At 33.9% G+C, this 21,078-nt stretch overlaps 1 protein-coding gene across 2 annotated transcripts; it reads right to left on the bottom strand.

Annotated features, from left to right (window-relative positions):
* Positions 1-15,409: 15,409 nt before the first annotated feature.
* On the bottom strand, positions 15,410-19,183 carry LOC130625589 (uncharacterized). 2 transcript variants are annotated; one of them, XM_057440691.1, is made up of 4 exons: positions 18,941-19,183; positions 17,778-17,984; positions 17,306-17,691; positions 15,410-17,123 (listed from the first exon to the last, which is right to left on the bottom strand). In XM_057440691.1, exons 1-4 carry the CDS (start codon positions 18,972-18,974, stop codon positions 16,857-16,859), a joined length of 894 nt encoding a protein of 297 aa, XP_057296674.1. In that variant the 5' UTR covers positions 18,975-19,183; the 3' UTR covers positions 15,410-16,856. The 2 variants fall into 2 exon arrangements, with proteins under 2 accessions (XP_057296674.1, XP_057296675.1); XM_057440692.1 differs by having other exon boundaries at positions 15,412-17,123; positions 17,784-17,984; positions 18,941-19,180.
* Positions 19,184-21,078: the final 1,895 nt, after the last annotated feature.

Here is a 21,078-nt window from a genome sequence, read left to right as displayed (position 1 = left end):
ACTGCTTTTAAAATACAACTATTATTCCAGTTTTATTGCCATAAATTTTGCAGTGCTAAATCTTGAACTTTTAGTTTAAGAAGCTGAATTTTTAGGAAACACTCGTCACTATGTTACTTTTGACATACTAAAACACCACAAACTCCAAGGTTGTGAAGAACGCCCTTTCTACGCCATCTTAGTAATTAATCATATTTGGCATGGGTTTTTTTAGGCCACGGCAGTATTTGGGGAAATAAAGTGCCTGCTGTTCATAACTTTTGACAGACTTAAAGCTGTAACATAAAACTTGCCTCAATTGTAGTATGAGATAAACGGAATAAATTAGCATATTTTCTTGCTGATGTCATCATTAATAATGCCAAGCTTTTAGTGGAGTCATTGTGTTTTGATACGCTGTTTGAGTCGGACACCATAAATTCTGGTCGATTTACTTGATATATGTCATGTTACACAGCCATACACCAAGGTCTTTTTAACGTAGTAACATTGGTGGTTTTTACTGGAAATAGTTGTCCAAATCACCTGCAATGATGCATGCACTAATTGCACCTACACAACCACCTGATTCTCTACTTGTACCACCAAGGTATCGAAAAGTCGACATAGCTTTGAACGTGTGTTTACCAATGTGTACGTCAAAGAATTTCAAACTATTATGTCACCTTTGCAATTTCTTAAATTTTCCTTTAACTTTTAAACATCTTTCATGCACCCAGAGGTCACAGCTCTAGTATAGTGTTGAATTTGCACCAACTCATTGGAACACATTCTGCACAACCATTCACAACCTTTCGTAGTAGGTTCCTAAGCTTTGCTCGATGAACCAAGTATCCTAGTCTTGCCCACATTTCTTCTTAGACTCTGAGACTCTAGGGCAACCTCGTCCCCAAGGCATTTTGTATCTTTTCTGACCCTGGGACGGCGATACGAACATGTTCGTATCGCCGTCCCAGGGTCAGAAAAGATACAAGATGCCCTGGGGACGAGGTTGACTCTAGAGATGCTCTTCAAGCTTGCAACTGGTGCTTATAGTCTTAAATTACAACTTGTCAAGCAAATTTGTAGTAGCACAAAGACCTAGTATTCTCATTCCCTCCTGGTTTCGTATTCTATAACCACATCAGCAATAATTACCCTGGATATGTATTCCAACATGTCCATTGGTCATTGGCTATTATAAGAGTTTCTGGTGATGCTACTGCAGTTACTACTGTAACCATTTGGTCACGAAATAGAACTTTTTTCATAGGCTTTGATACCTTGTTGAGAAGCATACTGACATTTGATTATTGTGTTTTCACAAAATAGAATTGGTCAAAACTATTGAAATTCTAATAAAGATTTTTTTTGTGATTCCTATAAAGTCACTGGTAACCGCACGAAATTTCTGGACTGCTGCAGAAAACTTTTCTCCAATTCCCCTACCTTTCCCACTCCTAATAAAGATAATTTACCAAAAGTGTTCTGTTATTAATCGGGTAACCTTGGAACGCTCAATCTAAAAGAAAAGCAGACATAAATATTGACAATATTCTCTCAGAAATGTTACCACACTGTCACTATCGCATCCAATAGCATAAAAAATTCCTTCCACATATTTTACCTAAAAAAATTACCCACTTTCCCTAATATTCCCTGTTATTTGCCGGAAATATAATAAAAGTAGTAACAGGCTGTTAGTGGACTACTGAAACTATTAAGGCTAATTTAAGGCTAATGATATTGGTGTAAACAAAAACTAAATATTGTTTAAAGAGAAAACTGAACCTTGGTAGAAAAATCCAAGGCCATTAGACTTAATGACAAAATAATTTACCAAATGTGCTTTACATCATAACTGGTAATAAAAGCTAAATAGTTGTTATTAAAAAGGCATGCCAGTATATCACATCAGAAACAAAACGAAACGAAACAAAAACATGAATTATTTAAAGATGTATTTTATCAAATTTTACTTCATTTTTATTGTCTTTTCCAATGGTGAGTATTCATTTTACTAACTATATTCGGGACAAACTTTGTTTCTGCAAAAAGAGGCTTCAGCACATTAGAATGTGGTTAAAATCATTAACATTAGGCTTTTATGTAGCATACGTTATGATACTATTCCAATAATTTTTTCACAGTGGTAAGTAAATCTTACATTTTACTGTCTATGCTTGGAACAATTTTCTTTTTCTGTAAGAGAGGTTCCAGCACATTTAATTGTGTAAAATCAACGAACCAAACAACAGTTACATGTTTCTTGATACTACTTTAACCAACTTCTTTGTATGGTTTACTCAAAAATTCAAAAAAGATTTAAGCAAATTTACATCAATAAGATAACAGTTATATCAATGTAAAAGCAAGGTGGAAGGCATTTACACTGGCACCAACTACATCTCCAGGATATCAACCAAAAAAGCAACCGTTCAACCAGACAAGCATTTGATTAAATTAGTAATGTATTCAATTAAATTTTTTTTGGAGAGATGATATATTTAATAGTACATTAGCTGCCAAGACTTCGCAGATAATAGAACTGTGCACGAAAAAAAAACATCTGGGATGCAAGTCAAATACCAAACTTTAAAATCTGTTGTTTCTTACCAATGTATTTTTTCTTTGTTATTTTACCACAGTATTTTTTTCTCATGCCATTTCATTTGTAGCTTTTACAACCATCACCGCCAAACCAACATTATCAACAATAATAACACCAGCAACAAACACTGACGAATCCAACAACAATGCATTGCTTGCTGGTAAAATATTAATTGGATTGGTTGTTGCTTTAATAGTGATTGTTGCTATAACAACTGTTTCACTCTGTATTTACAGGTACTTTTACGGTTGTGTAAAGTTTTCTTATTTTCTAAATATAATAATATAAATTAAATATATAATATATTTATGAATATTAAAGACATCGCAACTGTGTTCGTAAGAATGGCTCTCACATTCAGAGGCAACAACAACAACAACAACAACCGCCACAGCAACAACAACAACAACAACAACAACAACAAAAATCATTATAATTTAAATGTAGATTGGTATAGATGTCGGCAAAAAATATCGGCAAAAATTTTAGTCACTTTGACATAATTTAGTCACTTTTTGCCAACTAAATTTTGGAATTTGGTCGCTTTTTGCGACTCATATCTAAGTCGAAAATCGCCACAAAAGTTTGATACTATAAAGAACAACATCAGAGGGACAATAAAAACTATACAAACCAGTCAATTTCAATTTAACTTTTTTCTTTTTGTCCTATTTGAATATTTTCTCTGCTTTCGTCCTCATCTTCTTTCAGTCTCGTTATGGCCTCATAGATATTGAATTAAAAAATGGGTTAGAAATAAAGCAGTAAAGCAAGCAGGCCGGTAATAACTTTTTTTCCGATAAAGTATTTACGAGATGCTATCCTGTAAATAATGCTTTAAGAAAAAATAAAATGAGATAACAAAGATTTTAATACATCGATTAAAATATAACAATATGGAAAAGGTTCGGGGATAAGAAGTTAACAAAGTTACATTCAAACTTTAATTAACTTGACATCAAGAGTTTTTACTTAATACTAATTTTATTATTAATGAATGGACATTGTATTCTAATTAACATTTTTTATTCGGAGCGGAAAATGCAAATTATAGTATAAAAATATAGTGAAATATAGTATACAATCACTTAACAAAATGACGATGAAACTGGTACATTTTACATGTTGATCACAAGACTATCAATTAGTCAAGATCTACTCACAAGTTTCATATTTTTCTCATACTTATCTCAACTTAATTAGTTTCAAAACACCAAAAATATTCTAAAACACAAATAACTATTATTTAAATAATAATTAACATTAAAGATCTTTAAAATAAATATTACCAAAGTTTTAAGTAAGCAAATTATATAAACAGGTTTCCGCAACTGTATGTAAACATTGCACCGTTTCTGAATATGCAGATGCTAAATATAATCAGATTGCATTGAAATACAAAGAACATCTAAAAATCAACTGAGGCTGGATGTGATTCTACATTTTTCCAGACTCAAATGTTATTTTTTGCATTTTTCTAAAAATAGGGAAATGGAAGGTCAGAGTTACGAATGAAGATAAAAATGTTACAAAATTAAAAGACACGATGCTGGTAAAGTTATGTGGTTGTGAAAATTGTAAACACTAGTCGTTAGCTCCTGGAAAATCCATATCATACAGTGTCAATATATGACGTCAATATGATATCTTACGGTGTCAATATATGACGTCAATATGATATCATACAGTGCCCATATAGAACGTCAATATGATATCATACGGTGTTAATATATGACGTCAATATGATATCATACGGTGTCCATATATAACGTCAATATCATATCATACGGTGTCAATATAAGGCGGCTCGCAGGGATGCCTAAGCATTTATAGTCTTCCAAGTTCAAATATTATGTTGTGCTATTTTTTTGTCTTGTGATCTTCCGTTATTCCTCCTTTTATTTTACTTTCTAAGAAGATCATCGAAAAAAATTCTGACTTTATTAAATTGTATTGTGAGAGTGCCAAACTTACGCTCAATGCATTCATATTGCAATTCACAATTCACAATTTCATCTTTTATTTTAATTTTATATAGAAACGTTACCTTTTATGATATTATAATCACCGGTGGTTGTTCCTTCCTTATTGCAGATAAATTTACGTATTTCGGCACAGTTAGTTGTGTTATTCATCCCCTACCTATTTTTTATTAAATTTAAAAAAAGAAACAGCCTATTAGTTGCACAAAATTAACTCACCTTGCATTCTAGGCAATATGGAAGAACTTGTGTACAATGATCAATGATTGGTTGGATGATAGACATGATGAACCTTTACATGCTACACCTTTAAAGGTATTGCATGATATATTGCAGGTCAGTTATTACATTATTAACAGAATGCTAGCTATAATCCAAGTTTTGTAATGTTCAGTTTTGCAAAAAGGAAAGGTTTAATGAATTAGACATTTAAATAGTACCTCCCACCCATTAAAAGAACTGACTGGTAGCCTTGTGATAGAGCGTTTGCTTCCACTGCGGAAGGTCTCCGGTTTACTCTGGCTAAGTCATTCCAAAGACTATAAAATACAATCCATTCGTTTAACTCTTAATATCTTATTAATATCTTAGACCATTGTCTAGTCAAGCAATTGCTGCCTTTCGTGGCTTAAATGGAAGCTTTCAACGCACTAGAACTCCTTTTCAAACTCTTGTTGATAGCAGTACCAGTAGAAACTGAAGATAGTATATTTGATAAATACACCTAATAACGATAATACTATAAGTAATGCCGCAACCACAAATAAGGCATAATTATAAAGTGATACATTTCGAATAAGTTGTTAATTGAAAAGCTTTTGACATCAGTTTTGTGTGTAATCATAATGAAATAATTTAACTAATTTCATCATGGATACTTACGTTATGCTATGAAAAATGGGAGCAGACAGTATTTGCATAGATGGTCCATGAAACATGTATTCTTGTTTTAGTCTTGCCGCTCCTTATTTGAAGAACACGACTTTCCAGTGACAGCCCTTGAAAGTAGCGACTATAACAATGCGTCTAAAAGAATACAAGTGGAAATTGTTATGCAAAAAATGCATCAAGATGATGAAATGGATGTAGATGAAAAGTAGTAGCGTTTCTTACAAATTTCTAAGGCTCATTTCCACTTGACTGCCTTTTCCGCAATTGTTGAAAAACTCACGAGCGTTTTTGGTAGCGCGTGTCTGGCAAAATCTAATTTTGGTTGACACAAAGTGTAAATAATTAAATTGTATATTTTTTATATAATATATATAGTTATTAGCGTGTAGTGTTAGCTACACTTAAGTGCTTGTCCAATACCTCTTGAGACTACAGTGGAACTTTCTTAAAAAGGACATCAGACCCCTCTTTAGGACGAACAAATAGTTCTCGGACGATGACGCTGTTAGGTTTCTTGTTTGTCCTGAAAGTCTGTTATAAAATATAAAACAGTCATTTTGGCTCTATAAGTTTGGCAAAGTTTGTTAAAGATTTTCATAACTTGTATATAGCGGATAATTTTAGATAATAACGCTCAAATTCAGTTAGAAAGTTCCCCCATTTGCCCTTCATTATTTGGCATCTAAACGTGCATATTGGGACGATCATGAGGCACGACACAGACCTATTTGTCAAGAAAGTCTTTAAAACTACGTGAAATATGTATCATTGGAATATATTTACAAAACATAAATTACAAAAAAATGGTAGACGTGTACCCCACCCTACCTTTATCACGAAAAGACTTCACAAAAACCCAATTGATAAAATGAGAATAAAAGACTAGAATTATTGAAAACAACATAAGACGTCGTCGGGTATTTGCCGCATTTACACGACGACATCTTATGGTTGCCTTCATATGAATTCTAGTTTTTTTAAAAAAGTGGCCGGTAAAACCTCACAAAAAACAAAAGAAGAGTAAAAAGCAACAAAAAAAAGGATAGAAGGGCTGTATTCTCAGGACAAGTATATTATTAGACTCGACTTTGTTTAGCAAGATAACTGAAGCTTCTGTGGCCGCCAATTAACAGATAACTTTAAAGTTATCACACAAGGAAATAAAGGGTGTCTATCTAAAATACTAGTTAAAGTTTTTCATTGCCCTGGTCATTTGTGCCTGACCATAGCGTACCCAATCGCTTTTGTGACAGTGATTGGTGAAGAAACACAAAACAAAAAAAAATCGGAAAAGGTTTGAGAAAAAAAAATCCAGAGAAAAAATCCGGGAAAAAGATTTTAAACAAAGATCCATGCATAAAAAACTAGAAAAAATATCAAATAGAAAAAAAAAGAAACAGAAAAAATAGGTAAAAAATTGAAAATGGATAAAGGTAGGATGGGGTAAGGGAATTAGAATTGTTGTATTTCTGCAGCATGCAACTGAAGCATTTCTTCAATTTCCTCAATCGCAGCCACAACTTTCAGTTTCTTTTTGGAAACCTTTCTTGGAAATATTTTGCAAATAAAATTGCAACGCAAAATATTTGTAATGCCAGCACACTTGTTGCGAAGGATGGTGACGAAGCTCTTTGTGTGTTGTTTACACTGGATGTACTTTTCATCCATCTCAGCAACCTTTCTCTTTAGTTCTTCAATTGCATCCTGTTGATATGCGTTGTTAACTTCTAATTCCTTGATTTTGCATTCCATATTGAATGCACATCGATTCAATTCATCCTTTTCCTTCGTCATAGCATTGCGTTCACCTTCCACTTTCTCCAGTATTTGTTCAACTTCCATTCTTTTTAGCTTTTCTTTTTCGCATTCTTCAGCAGCCTCTGCAGCCAGCTTTACCACAGATTTAATTGCTTCTTCAACAATCTCCGGTATGGCATTAACTTTAGCGCTCAACTGATCCAATTCTTTGTCGCATTCCTTTATGTTACCATTAATGATTTCTTCCAGATGTGTTATCTTCGCAAGATGCGTTTCACTGGCCTCTTTGCTCTGATTTCGAAGTTTCTCTTCATTTTCAATAGCTTCAGTTATGGATGTCAACGTATCTTCGTAAGCTTCCTTTATTTCCTGAAAAATAAAAAGTGAATATATCTTAACAAATTGTAGCCAGACACAAAACATTCTTTTGTGAGTCATTTTGCCTCTCTATTGGTGTATATTTTAATATTTTATTTAAAAACGGGGCAACGTAGTGGAAGAGTTAGCAGCTTTTCGAAATTCTTTACCTGCTTTACAGAATCCATACCAACAATATCAATACTATTATGAATTTCCATTCTCGCGATTTCTTTCTGTCACTAAATATTTGCGCAAAGTATGATAGACATTATTTGACGTCAAATTTATTTGACGTAATAGTTCAAAATGGCTACCAATGGTTTGCGAAGTAAAATAGTAATAAACCCTACCTCGTTTCTCCATTTAACAGCAAGGATCCCTCAAAAATATACCGCAGAGAATGCTCCAGTTCTTTGCTTTATTAATTAGTGAACAATTGCAGAACCATGCATTGTATGAATCTGCTTAAAGCAGACATCCGCAAAAGCAGACATCTTTAAAATCAGACACCCCTGAAAACGGACAACAAATTTTGTCTCATATGTTTTCTTAATAAACCTTTTAATACAACCACTCCAACGTGTAAAGAGAACACCTGCGAAAGGGGGGGGGGACTTTTTTCAGGCCCCGCACGGCTATTTTCTTCTGAAGTTACCTCTATATAGCGGACAAGGAAAGCTTTGATCATAATATGAAAAGTAAATATTGGGAAATCACTTTAGGTACATAATCCGCTACTGTAAAGCCATTATTGTATTTTTCACAAAACACAAAAGAATGTCTTGTTTACTTATTGACATTTTGCTGGTTTATGTCCACTCTTTCTGTATTTATCATTTACTATGTTTTTCCTGCTGTTTATGGTATGTACAAAATCGTCATCACCTCCATTGCAGTGTTTATATTCTTCTTCATGGTGAGCTGTCACATCAGAATGCACATATACCTTCGTAATTCGTTTGATGCGCAAGAAGAAATAAAAAGATCGCTAAAGTGGCTTTGCTTATACTTATAGTCTACTGTTTATGTTATATACCCTTTGCGATTTATAATGTTTTTATAGTTTTTAAAGGTAATTCGACATTTCAGAGAAGTTATAATAACCCGTGGGTTTATGTTATAACAATGACCAATGCTTTCTTCAATACCCTTCTCTGTGGATTTCGAACAAGAAGAATCAGAAATATGGCTACTTCAATGACGATAATTCAAATGCGTTTTGAACGAGAAACTTATGTACATTTCCAAGCATATCAAAATTAAGAGAGCAGCTTTATTTAGACGTTGTTTCTTTAGCTGTTTATACCGTCTTAATGCTAGTAAATATATTATTTTGTGCTGTTTTTAGTATTAATATTTCTTCTTGTTTAAATTATTTTTTTGATTATCCATTTTAAATTTTTACTATCATTTCTTATCCTGCTGATAGGTATATTATTTATTATTACTTATCAGATGATGTATAATTTCTTCTATAAAATACGTATTTTTTTTTTCAAATAATATAAATTCGGCTTTGTAAAGGCAGGTTAAAATACTGCAATAACAATAATTGAACAACCTACGTTTTAAAATAAAAATTGTCTTTTCTACGCGTGCACTTTATAAAGCTAATACATCACTACAATGTTTTTTGATGAATTATTAAGCCTATACTAACTGTCAACAGGAAAGCTTAGAAGTTTTTCCAGTCAGACTGTTTTAAAAACTTACCTAACATACTAGTGAGACAATTTATCGCATTCAGCTCCTAAGCCACGGTAAGGTTAAAAAAGTGGCCGAAGGAAGACAGCGTGTTTATAGTTTTTTGAGTACGCCAAACGAGATTCTTTCATAACAACAAAAAAGACGAATAGAAACTTTGTAGACGCGAATGACTGTCTGCATATATATAACATAAACATATATTTTTACTGTAACAAAACTACAAATAAATTTAATAAGCAATGCTAAAAAGCTAGCAAGGGCCATATATTTGTGGGCTTTGAATAGCTTACGATAAAATAAATGTAATTTTCACTTTTTTTATAATGCTTTGTTTATAAGCTGTTTCATCCAGTGTTTACAGGCCGCCATTTTCTACATTTGTGCCCTGATTATCTGCCTCATCGTGATCACATTCGTTTTAATAAAAAAACTACCTTACATTGTTTTCAATATCGTGCGTTTGGCCACTAATCACAAGTAAAAAAGAATAAGGCAAGATTTTGCTGCCTTAACCAAATACTCATACTTTGCTTCGTATAATGACTGAATAAAAATGTCTACACATCTGTTAAATTTTTGAAAGTAACGGTCGAATTTAGCTACAACAAGACAAAAAAGCGATTCGGCTGTAGAGAAAAAGGTCTAGATCTGACGGATTCCAATTAATTTTAACTATTTTGTTTTTTTACTACAAGCGACCACGTGTTTATTGGGTTATTTAAGAAACACCACAAAATTTATGTACTTGGATCCAATCCAAATTGTATTGCGCTGCTTTGAATGCAACTGAAAATATGTGATGTCATCATAACTGCTCTAAAATTACTTTTTGAATTTAAGATTGCCACACTCACAGCTCCCATTTTGATATTTGAAAATCCTAACACGAATCAAAGTTGATTACTTATGTTTGGAGAACAGACATAATGGCTCCGTGAAGATTGAAAGACATGATCCGTCATTATATCATTTATGTGGTTTATGTGGAAAACTCAACGATATTTAAGACTGTTAAGTCTAGTGCTTATCGAATTTGCAAGTTTTTATTGTCAAATAATCTATTTACATAGTGAAATTCGCCTCAAATTTACAATTAACGAAGGTTTTCGATTTTTGACCTCGCAAAGCTTTCTGCTCCTAAATAAGCCATTAGTTTTTAAAAATAGTATTCCCCGTTTTGAATTATTTCTAGCTAACTATTTCGGACATAATATTATTGCAAAAGGTTGCAATAGGGGCAGAATGCTAATGCCAGAAGAAAATACTGCTTTTTTACGCGGGAAAAAAGTATACATTGCCTTTTTAAGCAAGTCCTGAAAAATACTTTCATAATGAGAGGCAATTTCGATAATGATTTTGTTTGGTCCACAATAGAAATAAAAATCTTCATGAAACATGTTAATGTAATCTGACCATTGCTCTAGTTGATCTGGTGGGGCAGTTGTTAAGGTATTCTCACAAGCTAAATTCCATAGCCGGTCATTCTTCATGTAATCATAAGTGCTTGAGAAGGGACTCGGTCTTTTATCTGAAGAAATGAAGTTGTGTGTTTGTTGGATAGATAAAAATTCAGCAAAACAAGTGGAGTACCTACTAGGAGGACAATAAAAGGTAAAAAATTGTCCAGATGAAGACACAACATTACGTCTAAGTCGACGTGAAGCAGTTGCAGCGATGCAAAAAGCCAGGCAAACAAAACGAATCATCCTTTCTTCTTTTTCTGTACTCTGCATGTCCGCGAGCATAAATCTATAGACTTCTTGAAGCCCTTATGACGAAAGATCGTACATTTTAAGTTTACCTGACACGTATTTAGTTTCCATCATTTTCAATTATTATTGACTAACAATTTAAGGTGATTACGGTTACGAATGAAGATAAATGTGTTACAAAATTAAAAGACACGATGCAGGTAAAGTTTTGTGGTTGCGAAAATTGTAAATATTGTAAAATCATGTATGTGTTTTAAAAAAATTTAAATGTTCAAATGGGCATTCTTTAATTTTCCAGATTTGCAATGGGCATTCAAGGCTGACAATTTTTTTAAGGTTCAATACGCCCTTAATATGTCCCAGCCTCAATTTATCAACAAGGTTGTTAAGCATGTAATGTGATTTTAGTGCAACATTGACACTTGAGATTAAATTAAAACCATACATATAAAATAATTTTGTTAGAGACAGGCGCCAAAAACAAACGCTAACGACATGCAAGACAATAAAAACTTGCGCGAATTCTCAATTAACAACACATCATGGTGTAACTGGAGGATGTGATAAAATGATTATGGATTGCTTAATCAATAGCGCATTGATGAAATAAGGGACTTATAATATATTATGTATTTTTAAATTTTTTTGTTTAATATACCCTTAAAACATAATTAAACTTTAACTAAAGCTTTTGTACGGTTCAGACCAGTTCTAGTGCTATATAAAGACTAGTTTTAAACCCTGGAAAGATTGTATGGCTGTAGCGTCAGGATGCAAACCTTTAGAATTTGTTTCGTTTGTTTCGAAAAAAGATAAAGGTAGTCATTGCAACAAATATTTAGACACACTTGCACTTTGGTTCCAGCTTAGCGACAAAACCACCATATAAGAAACAAAGTTAAATGGAGGCAGCGTAACAACCTTACTTACTGAAGTGTATGATTGATTTAATATGTAGGACTACAGTCCCATCAATTTTCAGCGGTTTGTTATATAATGAGATCGGTAAAATCAAACTATACCTCATTACGCTTTACGCAATTTTTTTATTGTCTTTAGTTAAATTTAACCACGAAGATTTTTTTTCTAATTAAAAAAAAAATAATTCACCAAACCGCAATAATTGTGGGTATTGTTAATTCATAAAATTGTTGCCGTCTAAAATATCCGTGAAATCCAAAAAACATGGAATTAGTTTTGGTAACACTTTTCTCCAAAATGAAATGCAGCTATTTTTTCATTTGATGTTGTTATTAAAAAAATGATTGCTTGAAAAAGTGGCTTTTTAGAATTGTGGTAGTTTCGCAGATATAACTGTCGAAACAACAACAAATAAATTGAAGATATTATTTCGGTTTGTCTGTTCAGTATTCATGTTACTGTGGAAAGTTTATCATTTCTTGAACATGATAGTTTAGTAGGCGACGTTTCAGGACATCCTTCTCCCATCATCGGGCAAAGTAAAATGATGTTGAGCATGTATTTATATAATTGCAGAGGATCGAAATTCATAAAAAATTAACCAATCAGAAACGAGCTGATAAATACAGTTAATTACGGTAATTAACAGTTTCAGACCTAGATGTAGGCAACTACTTTTTCTGTAGGACTGGTAACCAAATCTCAGGAAGTTGATACGAGATGTTGTTTATGTGTTTGTTACGTGCTACACTGTTGATGGTTTCTTTAATCTTCCTGGCCGTTGTTCTGGATTCTCTGTCAATGATTTTCTTTTCATCCCAATTAAACTGATGACTTCTGCTCCAGCTGTTGTCCGCAATTTCGTTTTTTTTTCACATCTCCGTTTCTCACTGCGCGCATATGTTCTTGTACTCGTTGCTTAAACTTTCTTTTTGTTTCGCCTATGTACACTTTATCACAATCTTTACACGGGATTTCGTAAACAACATTGCATTGTTCTTCCAGGTTTATTTTGTCTTTTGGTTTAGACAAAGTGCTTCTTAGGGTGTCTTTAGAGTTAAGAATGCATTTGATCTTGTGTTGCCTTAAATCTCGACGAAGGATCTCCTTCCTACCCTCTGTACCAGGTACTAGACCCGGTACAGAGGGTAGGAATGCTGATGCGATGAAATCCTCTGATGTTTCCTTATTGTCTTCGTTGCATTTTCTACTTGCGTGATGATTTTATGACTGTGTCCACTTGCGATTAACGCATTTCTTACACGTCGAATTTCTTCTTTCCTCTCCTGTTTGTCACTGATTACGCTGTTGGCACGACTCAGTAATGAAGATATGACACTTTCTTTGCAAGATTTCTGATGGTTTGATTCGAAGTAAGGTACTGGTCAGTGTGTGTTGGTTTACGATACACTGAAACTGAAATGGAACCATTCTTGCGTTTGACCAAAGTGTCCAGGAAAGCGATACTTCCATCGTGTTCAAGCTCAACAGTGAATTTGATTTGTCGATGTAGGCCGTTGATGTGTTCATGGAACTCTTCTAGATGAGATCTTTTGATTATGGCGAATACGTCGTCAACAAATCTTTTCCAAACCTTTGGACGTCTGTCTGATGTGACTAATGCTGTTGTCTCGTGTGCTTGCATGTATATTTCTGCGACTACTGATGATGCAGGGCCTCCCATGGCAGCTCCGTCTGTTTGAGTGTAGAAGTTCTTGTTAAACAGATACCATGTTTTGGTTAGAACAAGTTCACGAACAACATATCCAAGACAATATGTCTTGGATATGTCTAGACGCATCAGCTCCACGTTGCTTTGCAATGCAAATAAAGTCGTTAAAAGATATTGCCTTGTGCTACTTTTACGTTTAGAGAAGGTTAAGCATTTTAAAAATAAAGTGGGAGATTTCCACAACAGCAACAAACGACAACAAAAACGACAACGACAATGTCAACGATTACGGCAACTATAGCGACAGTGGCAACGACAACGACAGTGGCAACGACAACGGCAGTGGCAACGACAACGACAACGAAAATGGGATCGACAACGACAACGACAGCGACAAAACAACCATTTTGTCGACAATATGCGAAGTAACTTTATGTTGTTTAAAAGGGTAGCATAACATGATTAAAATTAAGCATGAACTTTTTGAATTGAAATCTTCATCAAATGTAAGAAAATAGTTTGTGAGAGCGTTCAGACTAAAAACTTACGGAAAGTTAAGAACATAACGTACTCTCGCTGCATTCCTTATGAAATATTGAACAAATACTACGATTTTATTACACCAATCCGATATTCGCGGCCCATTTTGAATTTAATGCGCGGTCAGTGGTCTAGGTCAAAGTTAGTGTACACAGGGATTTGTTTTGTTATACGCTGGAATGCTGGAAGAAGCCATTTTTGTTGCAATCAACGTAATTTGGTGCATATACTTTGGTTTATTTTGTGGTGATAATCAAGTTGTTCAATTTAAAATGCTATATACAAGCTGGGAAAAGAAAAGCAGACTGCTCATGCCCCCCCCCCCCCACTTTTTCGATTGTATTGTTTTCCTGGGCCTAAATTGTACCAAGATCGAAGAGATTAATTAATTAATGAAGAGAATAACTGCCAAAAATACTCCCTGGTTACCAAAGCCAAGTGATAGAGTCTGTTCACTTCATTTTGTTGATGGGGAACCAACACCTCAGCACCCTGATCTTATCCTTCTTTGCATCTTGGCTATGACACAGCTCCAGTGAATCCAAGACAAACACGAAAAGATCGTCATTAACTGATGATGCCAATTCTTTCTTTGATGAACCTGGTAGCTCCACAGCACCGGTGATTTCAGTAGCTTGTCATCTCCCAGTGAACCGTTTTTTATCTCCTGTTTTGTCAGACCATGATTAGTCGGAAAACAAAAAGGAATGCCTTGGTTGCAAAGATAAAGATAATCTCCTCCGGTCTTTAAATAAGAAAATCAACTTGCTATCACTGGAAAATAAAGTTTTAAAAAGGAAGCTTGTTTTTAATACAGCCACAGCATTTATTTTCAACGTACAGGATTTTTAAGAGTGTATTGCCAATCACAATGCTACACCATGCTGATGATATTGTTCGAACCTGTGCAGCACTTTGAAATCCTAAACCATCTTTTAACGGTAAGAAAAAGAAAAAGAAGACCAATAATTTTGGACACCTAATAAAACGCCTATTTTTTTAGCCACAAATCTTAAAAAAACATTATCAAGTCTATTACAGTACTGTAATAGCTTGTCACAAATTCTATAAAATTTGTGAACAATGTTGTTGCTTTTTAAAAAAAATAACAAGGAAAAAGTTTATATATAGAAAACAATGTATTTTATGTGACACTTCTGCCAGGATTTGAACCTGGATCTTCTATGAATTTTTTCATTGGAATCATACCATTAGACCATAGGAGTGTTAGCAATTGCTACTTGCAAAAAATAATGTAATTTGTATATGTGTGGCTATAAAAATAACCGTTCTTATTACTTCTTTTGGGCTATATTATGAGCTGTGAAATGAGGTTAAATAGTGATCGTAAAACTTACTGAATGTAGATGTTAAGTCATTCCAGTACTCTTCATTAAAATCCAGTTTGTTCAAAATGTATCCATGTGGAGTTCATATAAAAAAATAACAATGTTGACAACCTGTAACACCCATTTGCATTTGCCACTGAGTAATACCATCAGTTTCACAAATCCAACAACACGTTAAATAATTGGGATCAGGCAGTAGTACCTCACTATGTAGGAGTTTGGCTTGATATTCTTGCATCAGTTGACCTTCTACCTCCTGTGTTGTACCTTCTACCTAAAAACTTTAAACCACGAAGCCTGAGGAACATCTTTAACTCATCCACATTCATTTTATTGACAATTTCGTAATTCATGGCAAACTATAACTTAAAATAAAAGCTGCAAATAAAATTAACAACCACTCTTCGCAGCTTGAGCTTCAAAACTACCGAAGGCGCTAGAAATTTGTGTGCACTAACTTTCCCCCAGACCCTTTTTTCCGCACGGTCCCGGGAGATGTCGGATTGGTGTATTACATTAAAACAATTGCTTTTTCTTCTATTTTATATACGTGGTATCTATGTACCTTTCAATCCTAAAAGTTAATTATTATCATTCGTCAATCTGAACATATTTTTTTTTATTTTTTCGTTAGGCTGAAAAAGCAACACATCTAGCCTTAGCTTACATATAAAGGATTTTATGTATGAAAAAAACAAAAAACAACAACCCAAAAAACTCAAAACAAACAAAAAAATAAAAAAAATAATAAAAAACAAACAAAAACAAACAAACAAGCAAAAAAGAATATACAAAGTAAATTGAAATAATATAGGCAATTTGTAGTAATTCTCGAAATTGCACGTGACTGATATTTGACCGTGCATTTACAGCAGTTTGAATTCTATTCATATAAGCGATTTGACACACTTCCTAAAAAATTTTTTAACTAGACACTGAATGAAGAAAATGGCTCGAAATTCTATCAATAATTGACGTGTTAAATTATACACAGTAAAAATATAACCTAGAAAAAATATAAAAATTAATTTTTTAAATATTGAAGTTTTTAGAACCGGCTAACGAACACAAATCGAAACAAGGCTAGAATTTCAAACAAACTCTGCTCAACAGGAGATACAATATCCAGAAATTTAAAAAATCATGGCTGCAAAAAAAGAAAATCTAGTTCTATTTTTCAAATTAAAAGATATATAACATATATAAAAAATATAATCTTGTCTAATAAAAACTTAATCTAACACAGAGGGTAAAATTTCGTTCAAGAAAGTGAAAGAGAAAAAAGACGAACAAACGTTTGCTAAGAAATCCTGAAACGTAAAAGTCTCCATATTCAACAACTAATAAAAATTGTCAAAAATAGTAGTTTTACGCTCAGGTTTGCCTTTTGAATTCAGATGCATCTAGTAAAAATTTGTTAGTTCCTTCATACTTACCATAACCAATAACGATGAGCTGAACAGGTCCTGCATCCGTTGAATGTGTCATAAAAACACGTACGAAGTTGATTGGTAAACCAGACACGTCAAAAAATTTTGCAGTTTCAGTTGTGCATGGTCTCACACTGGCCGGACATGCAAATGTTGCAAAGCCTGATAATTTGTCAACCGAAACTATATTTATATCGACGTATCCTGGTAACTAAAGAGAAATTGATTTTTCTTTACAAGCAATACTTTTAAAATAATCCAGATTGCCCTCCCTCCTCCTATGTTTGTGTGATTAGCATCACAATTGTTTTTTTTGTGGAATATGTTGCGAGCAAGCATCGAGCAAATAAATAACAAACACATAAGCAAGCAAACAAACAAACAAAAAATTACCTCAGCTGGATTAATGCAATAACTCAACTCCAACAATGTACTTTCGGCCGTATTAATAGTTCCAGATGTTAGAAATATTGATACAAGGTCAGAAGTATGACCAGTGATTGGTTGTTTTATGTGCACTGTGCTTTGTTCCATATTGTAGGCTTTCCGCTTTATTGGAAACATCGATTTGTTTTGTTCCATCGTTACGTTTTTTTCAAAGTTGACAACTATTCTATAGGTTATACTGGGAGTTGGAGCTGTCGTTATGTTTATAAGTAGGTCACCATATGTTTTATAATAAGGAAAAGTGAATTTGTCAACAAAGCTACCCTTGCCATCCTTGTTGTCTGCTAATAAATGATTGTTTGCGTCGTATACATTTGCTCTTAGATAAACACCTAAGTGATCAAATAAATGTGTAATGGACAAGTATATATGAAATGTTAAGTAATTATAGTGATAATAATAGTAAGTAATAATATACCATTACCAATCGCAGGGCTCCATGGTTGCATTGGTAAGATAAGATTCACAGTCGCATGTTGGTGATTGTATAAATCACCACCACACAAGCGAAGATTAAACTGGTTGACGTCACTGGCATGTGAGACGATGCTTTCTTTTGTAACAAATTGAACCGGCACCAGTTGTATTTGCGATTTTACCAGGAACAGAAGTTGATATAATAAAGCTGAAATACGGAAATTTGATCGAAAAAAGGACAGTGTTGTTGTAATTACACAAAATGCTTATTATTATTAAATCAGGCAAAAATCAAAATGTATTTTCAAAAAACACTCTATTTAAAAAAATATATATAAAAATGCACAAAGCTTTTCGTAACAGTGTTACATTATCAAGTGAAAAATATTTTTAAGCTAAAAACATATATACACGCATCTTCAGTAAAGTAATTAGTTTTAAATCAAAAAACAGTCTCAAAGAATGATCAATGTTAGGTAAAAAAATGCTTAGTTTAAAATTTATACCTAATAATCTCTATAATATTAGCCGTCGTCTGTCTGTTTCTGTGCAGACCCACCGCTGAGTTAGAAAATGATGTTACGGAAACACGAATATCAAATACGATATATTTTTATCCACTTTGTTGCGACGGGTAAATAAAAAGGACGGGCGAACCCGTGGATTTTTCCACGGGCAACGACTAGTCTCTTTAATAATAGCCGTATTGCGTCTGTCTGTTGTGCGCAAGAAAAAATCGTGTTACGGAAACACGAAATACGATTTAAAAAGGACGGGCGACCCCGTGGACTTCCCACGGACTAACGACTAGTCTATAAGTTAATGCCCGTATACGTCTATCTGTCACGCAAAATGGTACCACAAGTAGGAAGTCATACGCAATGCTGTATAGAGAGGCTAATAGAGGGGCTAACTCGTGCATTTTTCTACGGGGCACCGACTAGTAAAAGATTACTTTCTTTCAAAATAGAGCCCAATGAAATGAACGGGGTCAATGAAGTAAAAACTCTTACGCTGATAAAATTAATTAGCCCGTAAAAAGAAAGAAAAAGAATCTAACTTGAAAAGTTAACATCTAGAAGAGAATAGAAAAGAAATAAAGGTAAATTGAATAGTAGTGCTACGTAATAGTTGAAGAAGATACCGATGATAAACGTACCCTACCTGCTTTCATTATCATCTTCTTGCAGTAAATCATTTTTCTCGTAGTTCTCCCTTAGTGAAGCTTAACTTGTTTCCCATATACTTTTCCTCTGTGAATTCTTAAGTTATAAAAGATTCCACTTTGCCTGCCAATATTTATAATTCTTATAACGTCATAAATACATTTCATCTTCCACGAAAGTATCTTTTATCCTTCTTAGAATAATCTCCTCTGCGGCTATTTGTTTGTATAAAGTATTTATGCACGAGAATCACCCTCCATTCTCGAGTTATAATTGACTTATATTGTTTAGGCTGGCATAACATCATATAAAAAATACTGTACGATGAAGACTTAAGTAAGATAGTGTTTTGGAATGTTTTTTTAGCTGGGTAGTTGCAGCTTTTAACAACAAGATGGCTGAAGACAACACAAAGACGGTAGACAAAATCCTAAAACTTGCTTTTAATCGCATATATACGGGAGTTTTTGAAATAAAAAATTATTTTTTATTAGGCTGGAGCCTGTGTTTTTAGCTACGAAACCCGATGCCTATTGTTCGACTTTTCACGGAAACATATTTTACAACATAAATTTACTGGATGACTGTTTTAGCTAGACAGGAAAAGAACAGGTGTTTCCTGTGTGTTTTACTTCAACCGTTTGAGAATTTTTCGAAAAAAAAAACAATTACGTATGAAACACCGCGCCGCTTTAAGCTCCCCATACAGATATGCGATATGTATATATTTTTTAACTTTTACGGGAACTTATGCAGCAAAGACAAAATTGTTGGGTGATTGTTTCTAAAAAGCAAAACACAAGCCGTAAAAACACAAACGGTAAAATTATCAAGACAATAGGAAATGTAATAAAATATTACTAGAGGGTAGAAAACAGTCGGTTGACATTTGCATGAATTTTAATGAAAGTTAAACCTGGTAGGAGGGCGAGGTGTATGCGTGCTTTGTGAAACCAATCCAGTAGATGCTGTTCGTTGAATGCAACCTCGTCCCACGGCTCTTTTTCTGACGATCTCGGCTGTCCGGGAGTGGTAGAAAGAGAAAAAGAGCCCCGAGACGAGGTTGTGTTGAACGGTATGTTTTTCAGACTCGTTGCATGGACAACTAACGAAGTACATCACGGTTAGTTAAATAGAGATTACAGTATAACTTCCTAATAACAGGCACTAATGTAGCGAACGCCATTTCAAGTTCCCAATTTACTTTGCCCTCTAGAACTCTGACCTCTTAAAGTTGACAGGTTAAAGAGATGGGTTCTTCCTTCAGTCAACTTTACCATATACTAACACCCTAGAGTGTGTTTATGAAGCAAAATTAGCCGATTTGAGAACAATGGCATACCTCGACCTGTCCTTCTAAAGTCTCTTTTTGCGAAAACGTAAGCATATACATGTTTCAGAATGTTAGACGCAATATCAAACTAAGGAACTATTGAGCTGCATTGTCCGCAAATCGTTGTAATCGCAGTTTGAACAAGGACATGTGGCCTAAAAATCGATTTGTTCTAAAAATACACTTGAATATTTGAGAGTAACCGTATATGACTACAAGTGAAATTAAAACAATATATTTTGTGACAATATCAAAATCATATTTCTTGCACATAAGGCATACTAAGAACATTTCGAGGCTTTATAACGACAAAAATTAAAGGAAGCAGGAAGACCTTTACGAAGGAAGTCCAGTGCTTTTCGGTAAGGAATAATAATGACATGTTTTATACACAAATTAACCTTAAGAGACAATACGCAGAAACTTTACTTAACCTTTATGTTATAGTAGTTATAGAAGTTATTGTACAGCTGTGTCTTACAAGAACTCTGGTCTCATGGATAGCTTTTTGAGTAACTTATTTGCGTATTATTATTTATACCTTTACCCCTAGGCTACACAGCCGTTTTTCAAAAAAAATCAAAATTTTCTTTGTTTTTCGCCGACTATTTTCTATTTATGGGCGCCTGCTACATCGACCATTTTTAATTATGGGCGCCTGCTACATCAATGCTGGCGTACATGAGCAATGCCAGATGGAAAACTTAATTCTCTTCTTTACCACCTGCATTTTCATATCTCAAAGTTGAGTGATACCGAGTTATGGCTCTAATATTGTTATTTAGCTCTTGCTGCGACGCCAA

This window comes from Hydractinia symbiolongicarpus, chromosome 14, assembly GCF_029227915.1.
Source record: "Hydractinia symbiolongicarpus strain clone_291-10 chromosome 14, HSymV2.1, whole genome shotgun sequence".
Classification (NCBI taxonomy): Eukaryota; Metazoa; Cnidaria; class Hydrozoa; order Anthoathecata; family Hydractiniidae; genus Hydractinia; species Hydractinia symbiolongicarpus.
The sequence above is the reverse complement of the archived record's forward strand: the minus strand, read 5'-3'. Positions and strand labels throughout refer to the sequence as shown.